The sequence below is a fragment of the Anas platyrhynchos genome, chromosome 19 (genome assembly GCF_047663525.1).
Source record: "Anas platyrhynchos isolate ZD024472 breed Pekin duck chromosome 19, IASCAAS_PekinDuck_T2T, whole genome shotgun sequence".
In the NCBI taxonomy this organism is placed as follows: Eukaryota; Metazoa; Chordata; class Aves; order Anseriformes; family Anatidae; genus Anas; species Anas platyrhynchos.
The window spans coordinates 2,958,939-2,978,985 of record NC_092605.1 but is presented as its reverse complement, the minus strand read 5'-3'; the positions used below and the strand labels follow the sequence as shown (position 1 = coordinate 2,978,985).

The following is a 20,047-nucleotide window of genomic DNA, read 5'->3' as shown; positions in this document are numbered from 1 at the left end:
CGGTGGCTGCAAACAAGTGCCCCCACTCCCCAAGCAGCTCGCGGGCGGTCTGGCAGCCCGGTCCCTCGGGAGGGTGGTGAGGAGACGGGAGGTCTGGGGAGCTCTGTCCCCCCCGGCCGCACGACCTTTGGCTCCGGTCCTAAGCCCCAGCAGCGAGCCAGGCTCTAGCTGCTGCGATACCCGCACGGCTCGGGCTGAAGAAAGGCAGGCGGTATCTGGCTTATATACTCTGACTGCAGGAATGTTTTCTTTCTGGGGGATAAGGCTTATCTGTTCCCCTCGTTCCTACTTCCTTTTAGGGCGTGCGGTGAATGGACAGGAAGGGGAAAGTAAAGATGTTTGGCATCTCTCTAAAAAAAAAATCCTGGAGCAAAACCCCCTCATGGGACACTTGCAGATTAGCCAGAACCTTGCTGCTGGGCGGTGACACTCCATGGGACATGCTGAGGTGCATCCCAGGATGTGCCTGGTTGCGGGGCCAGATCCTGCCAAGGGTGCTCGGGCAGCGAGCAGTGAACCAGCACGCCTGAGAGGATGAGCAGTGACCATACCTGGAGGTGAAAACAAAACCCCCAGGGCTTCTGAGTGCAGTTTTCCTGACACCTCTCAGTTCCCCTAGTGCTGGGCTGCTGGTAGGTCCAATATTTGGATGCAAGCCCCAAAAACGTAAAGGTTGCTCTGAAGAAAAGTGGGTGGAAGACACCTGCACATCAGGGAAGATAATTCCCATCACCAGGCCCTCTCCTTCCCTTCCTCTTTACAAATACAGACGTGGTTTGAGCTGCACAGACCAGACTTGCTCCTGGAGGTAACGCAGGGCAATCGTCCAGCACCATGACCAGCACTGCGCTTACCTGTGCCTGCAAATGTATTCAATGCTAGCCCATGCTGACATCAAGTTGTCCACCTCCTCCTGGACATTTTACCCTACACAACCTGGCTCAGTCTGTGCAGACGTGCTCCCAGTCACCCCATCACCTCGCTGAGGGTGCAGGACCTCCTTCCCCAGCAGCACGCACCCCACGGGGCTGCTTCGCGCCCTCCTCGCCATCCGCAGAGCCCGCTCCGCGCCTCCCGGAGAGCTCCTCGGTGCTGATCTGCAGTTTGGATGCGGCGGTGTTTTTATACAGAAATGACATTATGACAAATGGTGAAGGATTAAATTACACTTCAATCAAATCAAGCCAAACCAGTAGGGATTGAGGTCCCAGTGGAAAGTATACATGGAGTTCCTCAGCTTCCTGATTTGAATGACTTTGTTCTTCTTCCAGAGAAAAGAGGGGGGCGAAGGAGAAGAGAGGGGAAAGGGAGAGGAGGGGGGAATTTGGCCTAAAATGAAACATTTTCCTTTTAAGTTGAACATTTGAAAATGGCTGGGAGGAAAGAACTGAAACCCTGTAATGGCTGATACTGAAGAACAGCCTGGGACTTTTGCTTTTCGAGAACAGAAGCCAGGGAGAGAGCTGTGGTGTGAAAAAGGCAACGCTGTGTGCCTTGAAGGGGAAGGTGTTTGCAGCAGCCCATCTCCTGCAGACACTGAAAACCCCCTGCAAGGCACTAACCCAATTAGCTTTGCGGAGAGCTGTGCTGTGAAAAGGCAAAGGCACTGACAGTGGTTTTGGTAAAGGCTAAAGACAGCTTCACTCTGCCTTGCACTCCCATCAGAGTCACTTTATTATCTTTGTGTTACCAGATCTTGCACAGGTTGGCTCAAGAGCCTTTAGCTCCGCATCTCTGTCCAACTGGAAACCTTTCGTGCTGGTTCACAGCGCTCTTCTGAATGTGGGAGCCTTTCGAAACGCTGCAGAAACAGTCCTGGCATGAATGGAGCTGCCTGTAGACAGACAGATGCGCAGACAGACGGACAGGTAACACACTCTGGAAGTTGTGTTGGGCACTTCGCACCAAAGCTTGTCCTAAATACCCACAGAGTGCTGATTTCTACGTGCAGATCTTGAACGTTGTGCCCAAGAGATCCTGTAAGAGAAAGCCCCTACAAGCCAAGCAGAACGTGGCAGGGACCCTTTGGCAAGCCCCTCTCCGAAGGGCAGTTTCCATTATTCTGGCCATAAGATGAGTGTCGGCCACGGGCACACCTGCTAGAAGACAAATCAAAATTTTAGCCTTACCGAAATGAAAGGCAAAACCTCCACTACAGCAGGTCTGGAAAATCATCCTCAGTGTATGGGAAAGCCTCTTCCACTGCCAGAAGAAGGAAGGCCACAACAGCACGCACAGGCACACGTCTACACATGTGCTCAGGCACACGCTCCAGCCCGCAGCTCAACGGGATGAAAAGCAGCAGATCATCCCTTTGCAAAAGTCGCTTTGCTCTGAAGTTTCTGCCCACAGTAATAGGCTTTGCAAAGTATTTAAAGAATAACTTGAGCAATAATTCCCGGGAAACCGTTTGTTACCTATGGTTAATGTCCAATCTGTTCACATCACATCTCAACTTTCTTGGAAAAAAAATCAAGGAGAACACTCGCGGAAATCAAGATCCAAATTGGTTCAGCCTCTGAGGATAATAAAGACTTAGAAATATGTATAAATTTAAGTGGTTTTGAATAAGGACAGCATTTCAAAAAGCAGTTGAATTGTTACTTTGAAATAAGCCATTATTTTCTGCTTTTTTAAATTCCAATCTTTAATAGGGGATGAGATCCAGACCGCCACGAACCAAGGAGAGTTTTTGATGCAAATGAAAAGCAGCATTTAAGAAGTCGAAGGATCCCATAATAGAGCCCACGCCAAACTGGCGGCTCCAAGATCTGCCTGGAACATCCAGGGGAACATCGGGCCCGGGAGATGAGAGCAGCAGGGCTGGGAGGCTCCTTTCGCACGCGCTGACCTCGCGATTCAGCGGGTGAGAGCAGCCCAGAGCAGGGTGGAGAAAACCCACAGGATTCTCATCCTTGTGCAAACATTTTCAGGAATGACGACGGGAGCTGTGGCTAGGTGGGAGAAGCTTGGTCTGTAGGTGCTGTGTGCTTCCCCTGGCTGTGCTGAGGCTTGAGCCCAGCCTCTCGGTGCAGCACCAGCCTTCCCCCGCTGCTGTCCTTGGATGAAAACCCCTGCAAGGAAGCATCAGGGGTGTGAACATGATGCCACGCTTCCCCCCCACGCCACCCGTGCAGGGAGAAAGTGGGGAGCGGGGCGAAAATGGGAGCCGGCCCTCACAAAAGGGCCCAATTAGCCAACAAACAGCCCTCGTCCCACGTCCTTCAAAGGTGGCTCAGAAAATAAAAGGGCAGCAGTCGGGATTGGAGGGCCCAGGCGAAGTCGTGTACATCTATTTAACAAGAAAACTCATTGATAAGCAAACCACCTGATGCTTGCACAGCAGAAAAGAAAACACCTGGTTCTGCCTGTGGGTTGATAAGCCAATATCTTTAATCTTTTTTTTTTCTTTTTTTTTTCTCTTGATGACTGAAGTACACACTCTGTGCGGCCCTATGCTCCAGCCACATTGGTAATAGTAACAAAGCTTTGATGTCCCCCTCATTCAACAGAATGTTGTTTAGTTCAAAGCGAAGAACAGAGGCAATTCTTTGCTTTTAAATTATTAGCTCCCTAAGTCTTCTGTAATGATATAGTTTGACTGAAGTGTGCAGTTTATTAACTACATAAAGACGATATTATTAGAGCGGAGAAAGGCAGCCGAAAGTTTTGCCTTTCAGCTCAGCAGCAGGGGTTTTTGATACTTTGATCTCAATCAATGCTAAATGTCTTTGTGAGATAGAGGGAGCAGCAGAAATTACCTTTGGCACCATGACTACATCAATTATTTAGTTCTTTTTCTTATAAATTAAAGTGTTCTTCAACTTTTACCCCAATTTTTTCTTCTTCGTCTCTTTTTTTTTTTTTCCCCTTCAGTTGATTGGGAAAAAGAAAAAAAAAATAATAAAAGCTGACTGGAAGAAGTCTGGCTGTGCACGTTAATAAAATTCCCACTGACCTTTCCCAGTCCTGGTCTGGAAGGGTCTTGTCTGGGGCGAGGAGACGGAGGCATGAGAACAGCAGCAGAAGGGGGGCTCAGGTTGATGTGCTGCTTAACCAAATGACTGCAGAGGTTCTTGCTGCAAATTTGGCTGTGTCTAGCCTAATTTTATTTATTTATTGGTCATTTCCAATATTGCTAGCGTGAATGCAGCCAGAAAAATGGGCCGCTCGATGAAAGCAAAAGGATTGCTTGGAGCAGGATGCGAAGTGCTGACATCTAGCAAAGCGCCTTCTGCTGCTCCTGGCGCCGTGAGCGCACCAGAGAGAAGGTTTTGGAGCAGGAGAGGCCGCCCCACCCCAGGTATGATGCAGATAAATTCGGTCTCCTCGGGCATCATGCTGAGCCCTCGCTTTCAATAAAGCCACTAATGTGAGTTAGGGTGGGCCGAACGTCACCGAATCCTACCCATATGCGAGTTTTGTCCCGCCTTGAGTTAGTCCCCTAGGGCTGACTGCTTCCACAGCCGATTTGTCCCATCCTAAGGGCTGTGAGCGACCCCGTTCCCTGGGGACAGAGGGCACCCGGCATGATCAGAGTGGAGGTGAGCAAGGATAAAGCAGCCCGGTGCTTCCATGGGATGGCAGCAAGTGCGTGGACATTTCAGGGGATTTTGTGCTTTTAAATACTCAGGGAAGGGACAGAGAGCCGAGCAAAGCAGGGAGGGTGTTCCTGGGATTTATGGGGCAGAATTGGTGGCTGTGCCTCCGTGCTGTGTTATATCATGGTGTGTTAGAAGGCACTGGCACCAGAACCTCAGCTGGCAAGATGAGCAGCAGCAGGACCCACCACCGGGTCCGAGGCAGCCAGAGGATTGAAAACACTGTCCTCTGGCCTGAGGAATGTCAGCGAGGGAGAAATAAAAGAGGGCTTTGCAGAGATGTTGAAGCCTGAACTATGGGAACTTCAATATATTTATATGTAGAACATGTCGGAGAACAACATAATTCTGTTTTCATGGTGATCAAAGTTTTGCAAGAGGGAGGACTCGAGACAGTGTGCTAAGCTGCTATGGCAACATGAATTTTAAAAAGTAAACTGACTTGCAAGAGCTTATCTTTTCCTCTTTAGTGTGGTGTGGAAGAGATCTGGGGACCTTTACCCCACTGGGGATCCTGTGAGGTGCTCACCTCTGCTTCCAGGCCAGGGGTGTTGCAAAATGCACAAAACACATCCCTCGCGGCGAGGCGAGACCTCCCCCGCCAACTGGAGTCCTTCCTGCATCCCCGAGGCCCTGCACCCCAAAAAGCCAAGTCATGCTGATATTTTTGTAACGTATTTATCATAACGCAGACCCTCAGGTGTCGGGGTGCCTGTGCCATGAACCACTTGGGTTCCACCAAAATCCTCTGCTGGGCCCCAGGTGGGATGCTGCATGCCGCAGTCCCCACACAGAGGTGAATTCCGCCCACAGGGCAGGGTTTCCAAGGGCACCGTGACGTGGGCTCGGCTCGCAGCTCGGCTTCCAAGCCACCCGCCCAAAATGTGAAGGCAGCGGCGTCGGGGATGCTGTGAAGAGCTGTCGTGCTCTGAGTCAGCTGTTCTTCCCCGGCTGGCATTTCAGGCAGGAAGAGGCTGCTCGCAGAGCTATCCAAACCACGCGGCCTGCCAAAACCACACTGGGAACCTCATGGGAACGAGCCCTCTCCCGAGCCAGCTGGTACTTCCTGCTCCCGAGGCCTGATCCTGCGGGATGCTGAGCATCCTTTGTTCCGTTTTTAAATTAACGAGACTTGAGCGATGCACGCTCCGAGACTTCAGGAAAAATAAAAAAAGAGGTGCTCAGTGCTTCTGGCACTCCGGCTCCGTTTCCCAGCTGGAGAGAACAGAGTGAAATGTCAGGCTGGAAGGGAGGCTTGAGAGATGCCGATCACCTGGGAAATAGACCTGAAATTTGGACATTTCAATGGGGGTTTAGCTTCACTGAGATGCTGTGTCCCATCCTCCATCCTGCGGGTCGTGCCCAGCTGGATGCCCCCAGCCCCACAGCACCACCACAGCCGCGGTGAGGCAGCACAGGAGGAGCAGGTCAGCCCCAAAGCTGGCAGCAGGATCCTGCCCATGGCTCCCATCCTATCCCAACAGTGTCCCCTTGAGGCTGTTGGCTGAGGCAGCCTGGGAAGAGCTCTCCCTGTGGCGTGGGGAACCCCAGAAGCTGGCCCACAGCTGCAGGGCGAGGATGCAACAACTCCCACGGGAGCAGGGGAGGCTGGAGGAGCCCAGCCCAGGAACCTCCACCTGGGAGAGGAGCGTGTTGTAGATGCCATGTGGCTAATTAAGCATCTCTCTTCTCCCTTCCCAATTCATCCAAACAATACTTAACATTGCAGCATGACAGCACGGAGCTCTCCTGCAGCAGGAGATGTCCTCCTCCCAGGTGGCAACCCCAGCAGCACCAGTAGCACCAGTAGCACCAGTAGCCCAGTAGCACCAGTAGCACCAGCAGCTGGCAGGCCACACAGCCGTGGGAGGCGGGCAAGCAGGGCACGGGGCTCCCTCGCTGCTGCCAGAGCCTCCTTTCTTCTCTCCGCCAAACAGCAGGGAGTTTTCTGAGAAACTGCCCACAGGGAGCGATCACTTTTTCCAGTCATTAACCTTACACATCCCTCACATTATCGGAATACTTTGGATGTCTAAGTTGCTGCAGTGAGCTAATTCCTCCAGGTGACTCCAGGCAGCTTTAAATGGGCTACTGCACAGCGAGGGGATTTGAACTGCCGGAGCTGAAAGCGCTCCAGACTCCAGCACGCCAGGCCTCCGACGGGGGCGAGATCGTCAGATGTCACCGTGCGAGCGCGGTGGCGTGGCAGGAGGGATGTGAGGCCTCCGGAGCTCTGGTTTCCCTGCAGGCAGCTGGGGGGTCTGCAGACCACGGGGGCTGATGGAAAGGAAGGAGGGAAAGCGAGGCGCAGGCTGGAGACTGACCACACAGGTGCCTGCCCCCCTGGGGAAAAAGATACAGGTCTACAAAGTGAAAGAGGTTGAAAGGAAAGCATTTCCTGAAGGGGTAAATGATGGGAGCCCATAGTGCTGTCCTACGGGACGTGCACGGAGCTGTGTCCGGTGTAACTGCATGATGGAGTGTGTCTGAGCAGCTAGGCTTGGATCCTGAGGTCTTCCCTCTGGTTTTGAGGAGGAGTGTGAGGCCGAGGGACCATTTAATGCAATATTACAGTAATTCTTATCATATAGTGTGCGTGATATTAAACGGCAAAATTTAACTCTTATCCATCACATCTTCCTGTCGTGTTTCCTGGATTACACCGTAACTGCCTGATCAAGAGAGGCTGAGTAACAAGATCAACAAAAGCTATCACACAAGACATATTTGTCTCTCATGGGCAGTGGGTGGACACTGCTAGTGACTGCCACAGCAGAACCAGATCCTTCCAGTAAAGCAACGCCAGGAAGAGCAAACACAGAGCCATACAAAGAGAGGCACAGGACCACAAAGTCCTGTTACCCTCAGTCACATCAAAACCTGGCTTGCAGGCACCGCGACTTTTGATGCAGCAAGGACTGCCCAGGTCTCATCCACGTTGCGTTCTAGCAAAGTTATACCTCCTTTGCCTTTTTAGAGTTCTTGAAGCTGATTTACCAGGGCAAAGTCAGCCACCTACAACGCGCTGAACAGCAGCTTCACCTCCTGCCATGCACACGAGGACCACTGAGCAGGCAGGAGGGGAGACTTCAAATCCCACAGTAGAAATCAGCACGATGAACCACGTCAGCCACACAGGCAAAACTTCATTTACACTTAAAAAGTACAAAATGGCAACATCAAAAGTCACAGGCCGCATGGCCAACTTGCGGAATAACAGCCCACATCACACACATCCAGGAAACCCCTCTACATCTGAACAAAAAAAAAAAGATCTTGAAACTCCAGTGTGACATAAGGAAAGCAATGTTCTGAGACTTTAGATTAAAAATCTAAGACTATGATAAAAACACAGTTAAAAATGTGCATCAGGCAATGCATCAGTCTAAGTTTGGAGAGGCTCAAAACGCCACCACAGACTCACTTCTGACCTTCCTGAGTGTTGCAGGGATACACTCCAATTCATGGTTTCAAGACCCAACCTGGCACTGAGAAGCCACAGAAGGGAAACTGGAGCTGAGGCAGAAGTGCTCTGGAGCCTTTGTTGCTCTCCTGCACCACTTGCTCTTCAGGATCCTTTTTGGTTTTGCTTAAGGGATGATGCTATGCCATACAACACTTGGCTTCTCAGGAAAGGTTTGATTTTTTTTTTCCCCAACTATCAGCTGTTTCTTAATGAATTTGATTTAAAATTAAGAATTCTTATCAATCGTAAGAGCTGGACCCAAGCTGGGACACAGACACATCTGATCTTGGCAGTGCTTGAAGTCTTAGTCCTGCTCTGAAAAATGCCTGCAAGCTCTGCTCCAGCTGTGTTGTGTACAGTGTGCTGACACCTCATGGCCAAGCAAGTAACTCCGATAAGACACCATTTCCCAGGATATATGTACATAAATTCTCCATCTGCTATAAGGCAAGAAATGAGGTTCATTTATCAAGAAGTCTATAATGAATGGATCTGAACATACTAAAGATAGGAAAATCAGTCCAGAAATGCTTCAAATTCTTGAATTACAAACAGATGGGTATATCAGAGTTCATTACTCATAGATGTCATAGCTGGAGCTGCCTTGATACTGAAGGATGGCTCTAGTGCACTTCTTTAACAGCACGGCCCATGTACTGAGCCATACGTGGCAAACCTCAGCATCTCAGCAGGCGTCTGTTCGTTAGGGGGTCACATCTCGGCTGCTGCAAGCGCTGCTGGTTACCCAGCTCTGCCCTCCTCTGCGGGGCTCTCCCAGGGGCAGATCACCTCCTTTGCAGATTCCTTACAAACCTGGTGGCACTTGCGCTCTTCCTCCGCAGAGTCTATGGGGTAGATTCGTCTCTCCAAAGGAACGTCCATTTTTATTTGGAAGAAGCTGTGTTGTGAAATAAAAACCCATCACGCACAGGGCATTCCTTGATGTGCTCTCTGAAACAGCAAGCGTGCAGCACGGAGTCTGGCTTTGAGTGTTTTATTGTTCAAACCCCAAATCTCAAAGCAAAACTCCTGGGCACAAGCCCACATAGATGGAAAATGGAAAGAAGAAGAAAAAAAAAAGTGCACTCCAACAGCTTTGAAGCAAAACTGCTGTGTGCTGGCGTGCACAGCCAGGTGGATAAAGAGCCCTCAGATTTGTGCTTCTGAATTTCTAATATGGACTCAGCCACTCGGTCAGCAGTGTAGTGGATTAATAGGGGCAGAGTAGACATTAATTTCAGCGAGGGTTTGGTCTCAAAAGTGGCAGATTCTCTACGTAAAAATCCCCATTCTTACAGTATCCTGTTCTAAAACAAAAAATGTTTTGAGGTTCTCTCTCAAGGTTTCTGCTCTCTTGTTACTTCTGGGTCTCCTCTGACCATTAAGCCATATCTGAACCAGAGCTTGAGAATAAACACAAGCATGCAAGTGAGTTTCAGAATTCAGGGACCTAAAGTAAACCCTGGGAACCTTACAGCATTAACAGGAGGCCTGAGTGCAGCAGAAAGGAGCAACCAGGACCACCTCCTGCCTATCAGCAGAGAAAATGCTTCATGCAGAAAACAAACAGAAGCCAACAGGACAAGGCAGTTTTGAAAGGCTTTCTGTGATTCAGGATAGGCACATCAAATACTAGTTGTGATTTGAGTTGTAAGAACCCTTCTGTAGGTGGGTTCATGGCATCACACAGCCGCACAGTGCTAACAAAACGTGCCAGAGACCAGCTGCCGTCGGTCTGAGGACCTCAAGGGCACCTTGTGGAGATTGTGAGACTGAATGGGAGAAATACCTGAATCGGACAAATTTCTGCTAATGCAAACAACAGCTTGGCCATGCCGTACGCAGCTGCCTCATGGCCACTGGTGCCCAGCACAGGCGGGAAGATGGCGGCTCCTCCATTTTGTGCCCCAAAGCCTGTGAGGAGCGGAGCCGCTGCCCACTCGCCATGACAGGCGAGGGAAGCCCTCAGCGAGCGGGCACAGGGGAAGACAGTGAGAGCTGACTGGAATATGAGGTAAAAAGCCTGCTTTGAGGGCTCTGTTGAGCGTATTTAGCCACGAACTAACCACAAAACCAAACAATCCCTGAGGCGAGCCCTTGGGGAAGGCACCCAGGCGCGGCGCTTACCTGCTCACCGCCTTGGCGTCCTGCCGGAGCTGCCGCTCCCGCTCGCCCAGCGGCTGCACCTTCCCGTGGGGCATGGTTGGGCACCTTGGTGAGAGCGTGGCAAAGACGGGCGAGTTCAGGCAGCCCCTCCTCAGGAACCGTCTGAGGGAGAGGGCGGCCATACGGGGCTTGGCAGGCGCCGCAGCCCCCACCTTGTCCGGGAAGGGGCTGGGTATAGCCCTGCCGGGCTCCTGTTCCCTCTCGGTGCCCGCTGTGCTGTCCAGGGCCACGCTGATGGGCGAGGGGCAGGCGGTGCTGTGGGGCAGGGCTGTGGGGCCGGGGGACGCGGGGGGCAGGCTGCTGGTGCCAGTGTAGATGGACGGGCGAGGGGCCGGGGAGCTGAGGCAGCATGGCTGTGGGGAGGAAAAGGAGAGGCTCAGTCAGGGCAGCTGGCTGGTGTCCCCAAGCATGGAGACAAGGCTTTGTCACCAGCCCCCTGTCCTGCACCCCCAGCCTGCCCAGAGGGGAGTGGAGGAGTCATGATTTTCTCATGGAAAGCACCAGGATTGGTGCTACCGGCCTCGGTGGGTGCTGGTGGATTAGATGGGGTGCTGCAGGAGACAGCAGCTTGTCTGAGTCTGCTGTTCTGAGAGTGTGAGCGCGGCTGTGTGTGGTACAACCACGTTTAACCCAAAGCACCACTGTGCCAGCTGCCGTGGTGCCTGAGAAATAGGACAATGAGCTCAACCCCCCGATGACTGATAATACAAGACGTCACATCTTGTGCTGAAGGCCCCAGTGTCTCTAGCTGGTGCTGCGAAGGCTCAGGCTGAGCTAACCAAGCCCTCAGGAAGAGCTGGGGGACAGATTTGTCCACAGAATATGTGGTGCGTGCTCAGGACCTTCACCCACTTCCCAGAGCTTCACCACCAGCAGAAATGAAATGCAGCTCAAGTGTCCAAAGAGAAGTGCTGAGAGCAGAGGCACATACAGAAAATACATGCATGCATGGCAAAGAGATGACACAGTGAAGGATGAACATGCTGAGACAAGACAGAGAAGGATGAACCGGGTTCTTTTTTCATTTTCTATTTATTTTTATTAGACAGATGAATGCGCGGAAGTGATGGCCAAGAAACAAACAACATGCTGCTCTGATTTCCAATGGAAACAAACAATTTCTTGGCTAACACAAAACAAAGTTCAATTTGTACCATGGTCACACTTTGTACCATGCAACCTTCCTCTTCAGGGACCGAGCAGCAAGGGACCAAGGAGCGGGACGCTGGGTTATACCAGCTTATTCAGCCTATAAGCAGAACAGAGCCAGCTTCTGCCTGCAAGTGGGGGACTGGTGTTTCACAAGCACGGTGACTCTAGAGCAGGCAGCATTAACCCATGGCAGTGGGGCAGCAATGCAAAGCGGAGATGATGAGAAAATCAGATAAAGGAATGGACGAAGATAACATAAAAAGCACAGAGACAGACAAAACAGAAGGAGAATCACAGGGACCGACTGGAACACACAGATTTGTTATTTATTATTTATACCCTGACTTGATCTTCCACGTGTTGCTGCTACTGGCAATCCCGACACGCTCAGTGTCCCGCAGTACACAGACTGAAGGGACCATAGAGCTCATCACAGCCAAGCAGCTGCGGACCAGCCCTGCCAAGCTCTTGAGTACCCTTCAGTGCTTTTATGTTAAGGTGAGGTGATGGTACAGTGCTTCACATACAGAAGCCTTGAGGTTTTAAGCATTTACAGGCTGAGCCTGCTCCCCCTTATGGCATTGCAAAATTTGCTATTGCTTCCCTTGGGAACACAAGTAGGGACTCAAGCAAGCAGACCTTGACAGCAGCGCTGAATACTCCTGTAACTTGATTTCAATTCCTCTAAACCATTTATCACTGTTAGGTTAACAGAGGTCACACAAATCTCCATAGCTCAGCTGCAAAATGAAGAAGGCTGGTTCTGAAGTGACACCAGATGAGACCACGTAGCCCTGATTCTGCCTCTGATAACACATGCAGGGAGGGCAAGAATTGCTGTTCAGAGCTGTCTGGACTCATGGCCTGGCTGTCTCCCCGTCAGGGAGAGGCTGGTCTCCATACACCCTAATACCTCAGAATTCCCACTCACATCCAGTTTTCTCTATCTCCATTTTCCTGTAAATTCATTGCAGCAGTAAAAACGGATGAATAATGCAAGTAGGAGTTAAGAAGTTTCCTGTATTCCAGTGCTTCCCACCCAGTCCCTCCACTTCCCCTAAATTCTAACAAACAAGGAAGTTTTTCTGCTCCCCCACAATTCTCTTTACTGGCTTTGCAGGAATCTTCCCACTTCTGGTAATCATCAGCCTGGTCCAGACAGGCAGGGGGTTCCCAGCAAAGCCTGGAATCTCCCGAACCTCTCTAGTGCTAACACAGTTATTTAGGTTTCCTTATTCTAAAGAGCAAAAGAACAAATGAACAACACTACTTAAAGTTGAAGTCAGCTCTTAACACCTCTGCCCTGTTTTCTCCTTGCCTCTGGGCTACAGACCAGTGACAACTAGAACTACCTCCTCTGAGTTTTTTTAGCAGTATAAAATAGAATAGCAGGAAAAAGACAAGAGAAGAGGCAGAAAGGATTTGATAAAAGAAACACAAAGCTGTGGCTGTAACTCTCCGGCTCTCCAGCAGGCTCCTGAGAGGGATGGCTCTAAGCCTGCACACCTAGCTCGTTGTGTGGGGGAGGAAGAGGGAGAGCAGAGCTTTCTACTGTTCATCACCAATGAGCCAGGGGGGACTTTGGATGTCATTAAAATTCAAAGGGTCACCCAAACCTTCAGAAATGGCCATGGTGCTATTCTCACAAGAAGCCTAGCCCACCCTTCTGTCTGTGACTCTTCTGCAGTGACTTGGAGGTGGAGGATACTTCGGGTGCCCTATGGCAGATGGAGAATTTATGTGACTGCTCCTCTCAGGGGGGTGCCCACTCTGCACCCCCTGGGAGGGTGCACGTCCTGCTGAGAGGATGGATGCCAGCACGGACATGCTCTGAGGTGGACTGCCTCACCCTGCTCCGGGGAAGGCCGATTTGAACCCAAAGGACTGGGACAGCACAACTCCACTCTCCCCTGTGCCATCCCAGCTCCTGGAGGAGCAGGAGGCAGGGAGAGGGGCCTGGGTTGCCCAACCTCCTGGGGTTTTGGGGCAGCCAGGAGGCATCGCACCTCCGTGTTGTGCACAAAGGGGTTCTGGCCCTGGGCCACGAGCCTGGCACAGCCAGCGGCCTGGCTCCGGCAGCATTCCCATGCCTGCCGTGCCTGGGAAGTGACATCTGCTGCTGCAGAAGCCATGGCAACATGCAGGAAGCAGGCTGCTGGCAGAGCTGGCCTGGGAAACCTAAAGCAGCACTGACACCTTCAGGAAGGGGAGACGAAGCTCAACACCAGCCTCAGCTTGTCTTTTCCCTGCGCTGTGCCCTGCAGGGCTCAGAGCCTACTTGGGAGGTTCCTGCTTGAGCTGGCTCCTCCGATCCAGCTTGCTCATGACCTGCGTGATGTCCACAGTGGTGGCAGCTTCTTTGGCTTTGGCCTCTTCCTCTTGCTGCCTCAGGATGACGGGGCTGGGGCTGGAGCGGAGCTGACGGCGGCCAAAAGGGAAATTGGAGCTGGGCAGAAAGAGAGAGAAGCGGGGCGTTACCGAGAGGTGGAAGGGCACCAAAACCACACCGACACTAACTGAGCAAGGAACAGTGTCCCTGAAACCCCTGCACCTCTGGATGGCCTCAGGGACACAGAGTCACCAGTTAGAAAAAACACGCTGGTTAAATCCCCGAGGCTGTGCACGGGGAGCGGGGCACCTGTCACAGCACCGCTGGTACCTGACCAGGCAGAAGAAAGGCTCTTCATACATGAAACAGAGATGAATCTCAGCATTTTGGCTGACTTTGCTCTCAAAGACTTTTGGTCTCTTAATGTCTCTCCCAGAGAGAAGCCAACGAGCACTCCAGGAGCTCCTTACAGGAGGGCAGGCTCAGATACCGAGACAGAAATGCTGCTGGGCGCTGTCACGCACCCAACAACAGGGAAGTGCAAGTGCAGACTAGGTGGTTTAAACAGGGCTCGGTGACTCAGTGTCACACGCCAGCTGCAGAACTCCTAAAAGAGTAAAGGCAGTCTTGTTTCTGCTCCTAGTGGGGACATCAAGGCCAGGAGATGTCCAGTACATTGCTCTTTTGCTGTAAGCATTCAAAAGCAACTCACACTCCGTGTGAACCCAAACAACTGCCATAGGGTGATTTTTTTCTCATTATGATCAAGATAGGGAGCAGTATGGGTGGTTCTGGCATCCCCGACACCCCCAAAACACCTGCTATCTGCTTCAGCAGAAGCATTACCAAGCAGTGCAAACAAATGTTAAACCTCGTCCGGACGGGGTGCCAGCCCCGCAGTGCCCTCAGCGTGCTGTCTCAGCACTGCGTGCCCAGGACAGGCCCTGACAGACGTGGTCACTGGGGGTCAACCAACATCTGCCAGCACCCTTGTGATGTGTGGCTCAGGGAAAAACTAACCAAGCCCCGAGCAGGAGGGTTTTGTTGGTTTTTTTTTTTTCGTTTTTTTTTTTTTTTCCACTGGCTTGAAAGGGGCTCTGGATGAAGCGCTGGTGTGAAAGTCCACGATTCCTCTTTTTGCTTGTGAGGCTGGCGAGGGGAAGAGGAACAAAAAGCAGCACACCACCCAGCCTGGCTCTGACACTGCACATTCTGCTTTAAGAAGCAACTGTAGTTCAAACGCTCCAAATTTGCCATGCGGCTCTTAGCTTGGTTTGAAAAAAGCTATTTCAAGCCTTCCCCTTCTCAGGCTGGCTACCTTGTGCCCTTACAGGTACAGTGCCATTCGTTTCCATTTCGGCTGCCTTTCACCTTCACTTCACAGGGTGTGAGCAGCTTTGTCCAGGCAGAGCTGAGCAGAATCCACCAAGGACCCTGCAGTGGCTCCGTGGCTCCTCCAGCAGCCAGCGCCTCGCGGCTGGGAGGTTTCCCATGCCCGGTACGCAGTGCTCTCTCCTTCCAGGAAAGGAGCCGTGATTAATTCAACAATCACAGCCTTTCTAAACAGACCCAACACACGAGGCAGCTGAGCAATCGGCAAGTATATCCCAGCTGCACGTGAGCCGTTTCCAAAGGGCTCACAAATAAAAGAGCATAATCAGTCTCAAAGCAAGGCATCTTCTAGTGAAAAAAAATATTTCATTAAGCAAACAGCTAAATCATAGTAATTTTGCTGCAGCTCAGGCTGTTTCTACCCTTGCTACAACAAGAAAAGCAAACCCCACAATTACATCCAGCTTCACTTGCCTTTTTTTGACAGTCTCTTGAGGCACAACAGCCTTGGCCAGCATTTCCTTGTATATTGGAGACTTTAAATAGCGGCCATAGGAGTCCTACTAGGAGAAAAAAGGGAAACTGGTTGTTACGTGCTGCAAACACCACCCAATACAGCTGCTCAGGAAGATGGGAATTGGAAAATCTCACCCAGCAGCCTTAGAAACTTAGCATCTCTCAGGAAGACATAGTTACTAAAACCAATACCCTTTCATCTTGCAAAATTCCCAAGATTTTTCTTTTTCCAGTAGAGTTTCCCAGGTAAGATTCAGACCAAGAGGTCTTAATCCAGGCCAGAGCTATCCCACAGCCATTGCAGGGGGAAGTACTTACTGAAAGCCAAACCTTTCAGCAGCTGGCTAAAATCAATACAGCTCTTTTGCTTTCATTGTCAATCTACATTAGCTGCTGACCTGGCCAACGATGCTCCTTCCTGCTATGTGCATTTTGTATCACTTATAAGGAGGAGCTGTAGGCTATCGGTGGTCATCATGCCCTAGCGAAAGCCCTGACATGATTACCTCCTGCCCGTGTCAGCCCTCAGTCCGCTGCACCAGGCAGACCTCAGAAAGAGGCGTCCACCAACACAACCACAGAAAAATGCTTTAAAAAAATAAAAGCAGTAAAGCTTGTTTTCAAGAGATTTATCAGGTCTGGCTATGCTCTTGGTACACAACTCATGCAGCTGGATCACAGGTGCTACTGCCTTTTCCATCCACTGCTATGAAACAGTTGGACACAAGCATCCCCCCACAGGGACACCTGATGTTGCACACAGCGTGGTACCAGCCAAATAAAGGAAAATAAAAGAAAATATAGCCGACACTGTACTAAACACTGATACTAGGAACATATAAAATTGACATTAATGAATTAACACTGAGTTAGCCTCACACCGGTTCTGGAGGTAAAAAGGCACCAGCAATTCAATTTTTCAGCCAGGGAGTTAAACGATTTGCTCAAGCTTTGAAGGAGCTGGTGACCAAGCTGATGTCAGAAAACAGGACTTGGAGCAGACACCCAACCTCGGCCACCGTGGGGGCAAGCTGCCTCGGAGGGAGGAAGCAGCAGCACAATACAAAGGCCTGAGCCAGTGCTTGCCTAAGTCAGCACATTGGAGGGATTTTTCCAACAGAGGCCACTTGAAAGCGACAGCTGATAACACTCAAAGGCACGGAAAGGCCCAGAGACCTGGAATCCCCCTCAGGCTTTGGAAACAAACACCAAACCTTTTTCATCAGCATGTAAATGTGGGTCTGAGCAGCATCCAGCACATAGCGATGAGGGTGCTTGAGGCCTTTGACAGTGATGCCCATTGTGGTGCCGTCAATGTTAATCCAGCGCCTTGCTCCTGGAGCCAGGAAGAGCCTGCAAGGAGGAGGATCAACAGGGCCATTAACAAGTGAATTCCCAGAGATTCCTCTGCCTCCGGATGAAAGGAAAAGTCCCTTCAACTTCCCACTACAATTTGCTGTCCTAATCTTGGGCAATCGATCTCTTCAGCAGAGAGAGCTGTGTGACCTACAGTTCCTTCCTCAATATAAAACAAATTTTACCTCACTGGAATTAAAAGGGCCTCTCCACTCGCCTTGTGGCAGCCCCAAGATATTTGCTATTCCAAACCTGTATTTAAAATACACGCTAAGACCTCTCCTTGATGAGATTTAAATGTCATACTGGAGAACAGAGGGGAAAAGGAGCTCGATAACAAAACAATATTTATGCTTTCATCTTCACGAGCTCCTTTCCTACACGGGGACATAGCACAGCCACACTTAATGACAGCTTACAGAGGAAAGCCTCAGGAATAAATCGTTTGGAGAATGTGAACACATGGAAGTGGCGTATGGGACTCATGCAGAAAGTTTAAGAATGTAAAATTTCCACACTCACTTGTAAATTTCTTCTGCTTTTTCTTTGACCTTGGATTGGTCTCCATACTTGAGATCCTCACAGGCTTCCCAGAAACTCAGATTCTCTCCTGCATAACAAGGACTCAGTCAGCAGAGAGCGAGAGCAAGGAAACTGCAATCCCATTTATTAACTCCTAAACTGAATTTGTTTGATTCAGTACAAGTTGGCCCCAGCTCAGAGTCTCTCCATTTCTTACAGCCACCTTCTAAACCTCCTTGAGCCTGCAGGAGGAAACCACCTTCCACTGCCTTCTGCTCAGTGACAAACCTGCAGGAGGATGTGAATTCAGCCAGTTCCAGCTTGCCTGGGACCAGTCCCCTCGCCTGAGGCTGCTCTGCGCTGTATTTTGGGTCCTGTGCCACTAGGTGGTATTGCACGCACTGGCAGCACAGCCGCTGCCTCCAAAGTCACTTCTACTCGCTCCACTTTGTGACTTTACCATTATGTAGGACCAAAGCATCTGTTGGAATCTAAAGGAAAGGGGCAGCGAGCAGACCCACCGCTGAACTCCTTCTTCAGGAAGAGCTGGAAGTTCTGCCGACCTTTGGGGTCCCGGATCAGCTCGCTGAAGTTGAAGGCCCAGCGCTCCACACGCATTCTGGTGGGGACTTCCACCCTGCAAAGGATGAAGGCAAACAGCACCGACAGTTTCACGGGGCCCATCTAAATGGCAGATTAATTAAAACTGAACCATGCTTTGCTGGGGTGTCAGGAGACTTCTCAGCATTTTCTGTTTTGCAGAATGCTGTAACGAGCTCCTCGAGTCAGCCCACTAAGCAAGCAGTAATTAAGCAACTTGGTACACAGTGGGATGAGGATTTATCTTGGGTTTATTCTGCTCTCACAATGCCGGCCCAGCTTTGATGGAGGTTTGACTCAGTCCCGTTCTGGAGGAGGAACTGGTTGGTGCTCAAAGCTTTGCTTCTCATAAAGGCACTCTGTGAAGGTACCTTTGGGGCTGTCTAATGGGATACCAGCACTGTAACAGGATTGCTGCTCTCACGTTAGAACCAGCCACATGCTGTATGCTCCAAACCCGGAGATGCCTCTGTGTAATTAGCAAATGCTGTCTGAATGGAACACCAAGGGAGACTGCAGAGAAGGGGTGGACCACCAGCAGGTGCCTCCAACCCAAACTCTCTATAAGAAAGCAACTTCAGGTGTGTGTGAAGACGAAATAGCTGAACTCCGAATTGATACACCACTGGCAGCAGCTGAAGTAGTAAGGTTAGCACTAAATCCAGTGCTATACCTGAGCATAACTGGTCATGTTCCACACTGCTGTGCTAGTAAAACTGGACTGCACTTATCCTAGGGGAGGATTAGACCCACTCGGCAGCTTTTAAGTGCATGCTCCCAACAGTTCAGACATTTCTATAACATTAAAGAAGGCCCCACTTCAAGAAGATAATGCTGCAAGTTCAGCACAAAGTATTCCCAGGAGACACTTTCTGTAGCTGTGTCAGAAAGGGAATGCTTCCCTGCTCACAACCAGAGGCCGGATATCACGATGAGATCAATGCTTCCCCTTTCTGATCTCTATCAGCATAAAGGTCAGCGTAAACCACAGGCTGGCAAACGAATATAAATACATACAGCTTGGCGTTGAGATCCCAGAACTCAGGGTCGTCTGTTACCCAGGGGTTGCTGGGGAGACATCCCGACAGGATAGGGTCGTTGGAGAGGAACTGCTCAGAGTACTTCACAAGCCTGCAAGCAAATCCAGCAAAACGAAAATCTTAATTTGCAAGCAGAGTTGCTGCCAGCCCCGTTACAACCACCAAGTGGCTGCACAGATTTCGGGTATCTTCAGAGGCGCAGCCTTACCACGGGGGTCTGCAACGTGACCCCTGCCTTACTGCAAAAATTGATTCATTAGTGCTGTTCATCTTTTCCCCTTGCCTAGCAGTAATCTCCCAAGTGTCTTTCAAAGCAGGGATTTTGTCAGCTCAAGTGCTGGGAAATCCCAGTCTTTCCTCCCTCCTTTTTGCCTCCTCACTTCAAGCAGTGGGACTGAGCCCCCAGACGAGTGCTGGTTCCTTCTCCAGCCAGCAGCTCAGACTGAGAATCGCCTGCCCGTGCTGTTTCGTGCCACACACTACAAGGAGGGAAGTGCCAAAGAAGAGGAAAGCAAGCACGGTGTTTGCTCAGGCTGGGTTCTCTGCAGCCTCCTGGCCGGGTGTGGGAGAGCCCAGCGAGCTCTGGGAGAGGTGAGGTGGTGCTGGGTGCTTCCCCGTGCCACTGCTCACCTACCACACAGCCCATTCCTCTGCAAATGAGTCTGAGGGCTCAGCACAAAGCAAAAATCTCCCTACCCTAGCAGGAACCAGACAAACATTTCTCCTACCTTCTAGGCTGGCGAGACTGGTAATTACAACCAATTTCACTAATGTCCTGGAATTTTAGCTTTCTCCTCCCTTTTTCATTCTTGAAAAAAAATTCCTCTGGTTTCTCTGTTTAAAACTCCTTCCAGGCCAAGCTGCTTTTATGTGCTCAGAGCTGGGAGCGCACTGTCCAAGGGCCCGTAGCTAACAGGCACCTTGGCACAGATCCCTCGGTTCTACAATGCGACTGCACAAAGCACAC

At 50.8% G+C, this 20,047-nt stretch overlaps 1 protein-coding gene across 2 annotated transcripts in view; it reads right to left on the bottom strand.

Annotated features, from left to right (window-relative positions):
- Window positions 1-7,727: 7,727 nt before the first annotated feature.
- RGS9 (regulator of G protein signaling 9) overlaps window positions 7,728-20,047 on the bottom strand; it is a 33,694-nt gene continuing 21,374 nt past the window's right edge. For both annotated transcript variants that reach the window (XM_072025895.1, XM_038165222.2), the window contains 8 exons: window positions 19,058-19,171; window positions 17,962-18,077; window positions 17,441-17,528; window positions 16,777-16,915; window positions 15,521-15,606; window positions 13,714-13,831; window positions 10,195-10,586; window positions 7,728-8,965 (listed from right to left, as the gene is read on the bottom strand). In XM_072025895.1, coding sequence (XP_071881996.1) covers window positions 8,809-8,965; window positions 10,195-10,586; window positions 13,714-13,831; window positions 15,521-15,606; window positions 16,777-16,915; window positions 17,441-17,528; window positions 17,962-18,077; window positions 19,058-19,171 — 1,210 coding nt within the window. In that variant the 3' untranslated portion in view covers window positions 7,728-8,808. The remainder of the gene's footprint in view (window positions 8,966-10,194; window positions 10,587-13,713; window positions 13,832-15,520; window positions 15,607-16,776; window positions 16,916-17,440; window positions 17,529-17,961; window positions 18,078-19,057; window positions 19,172-20,047) is intronic.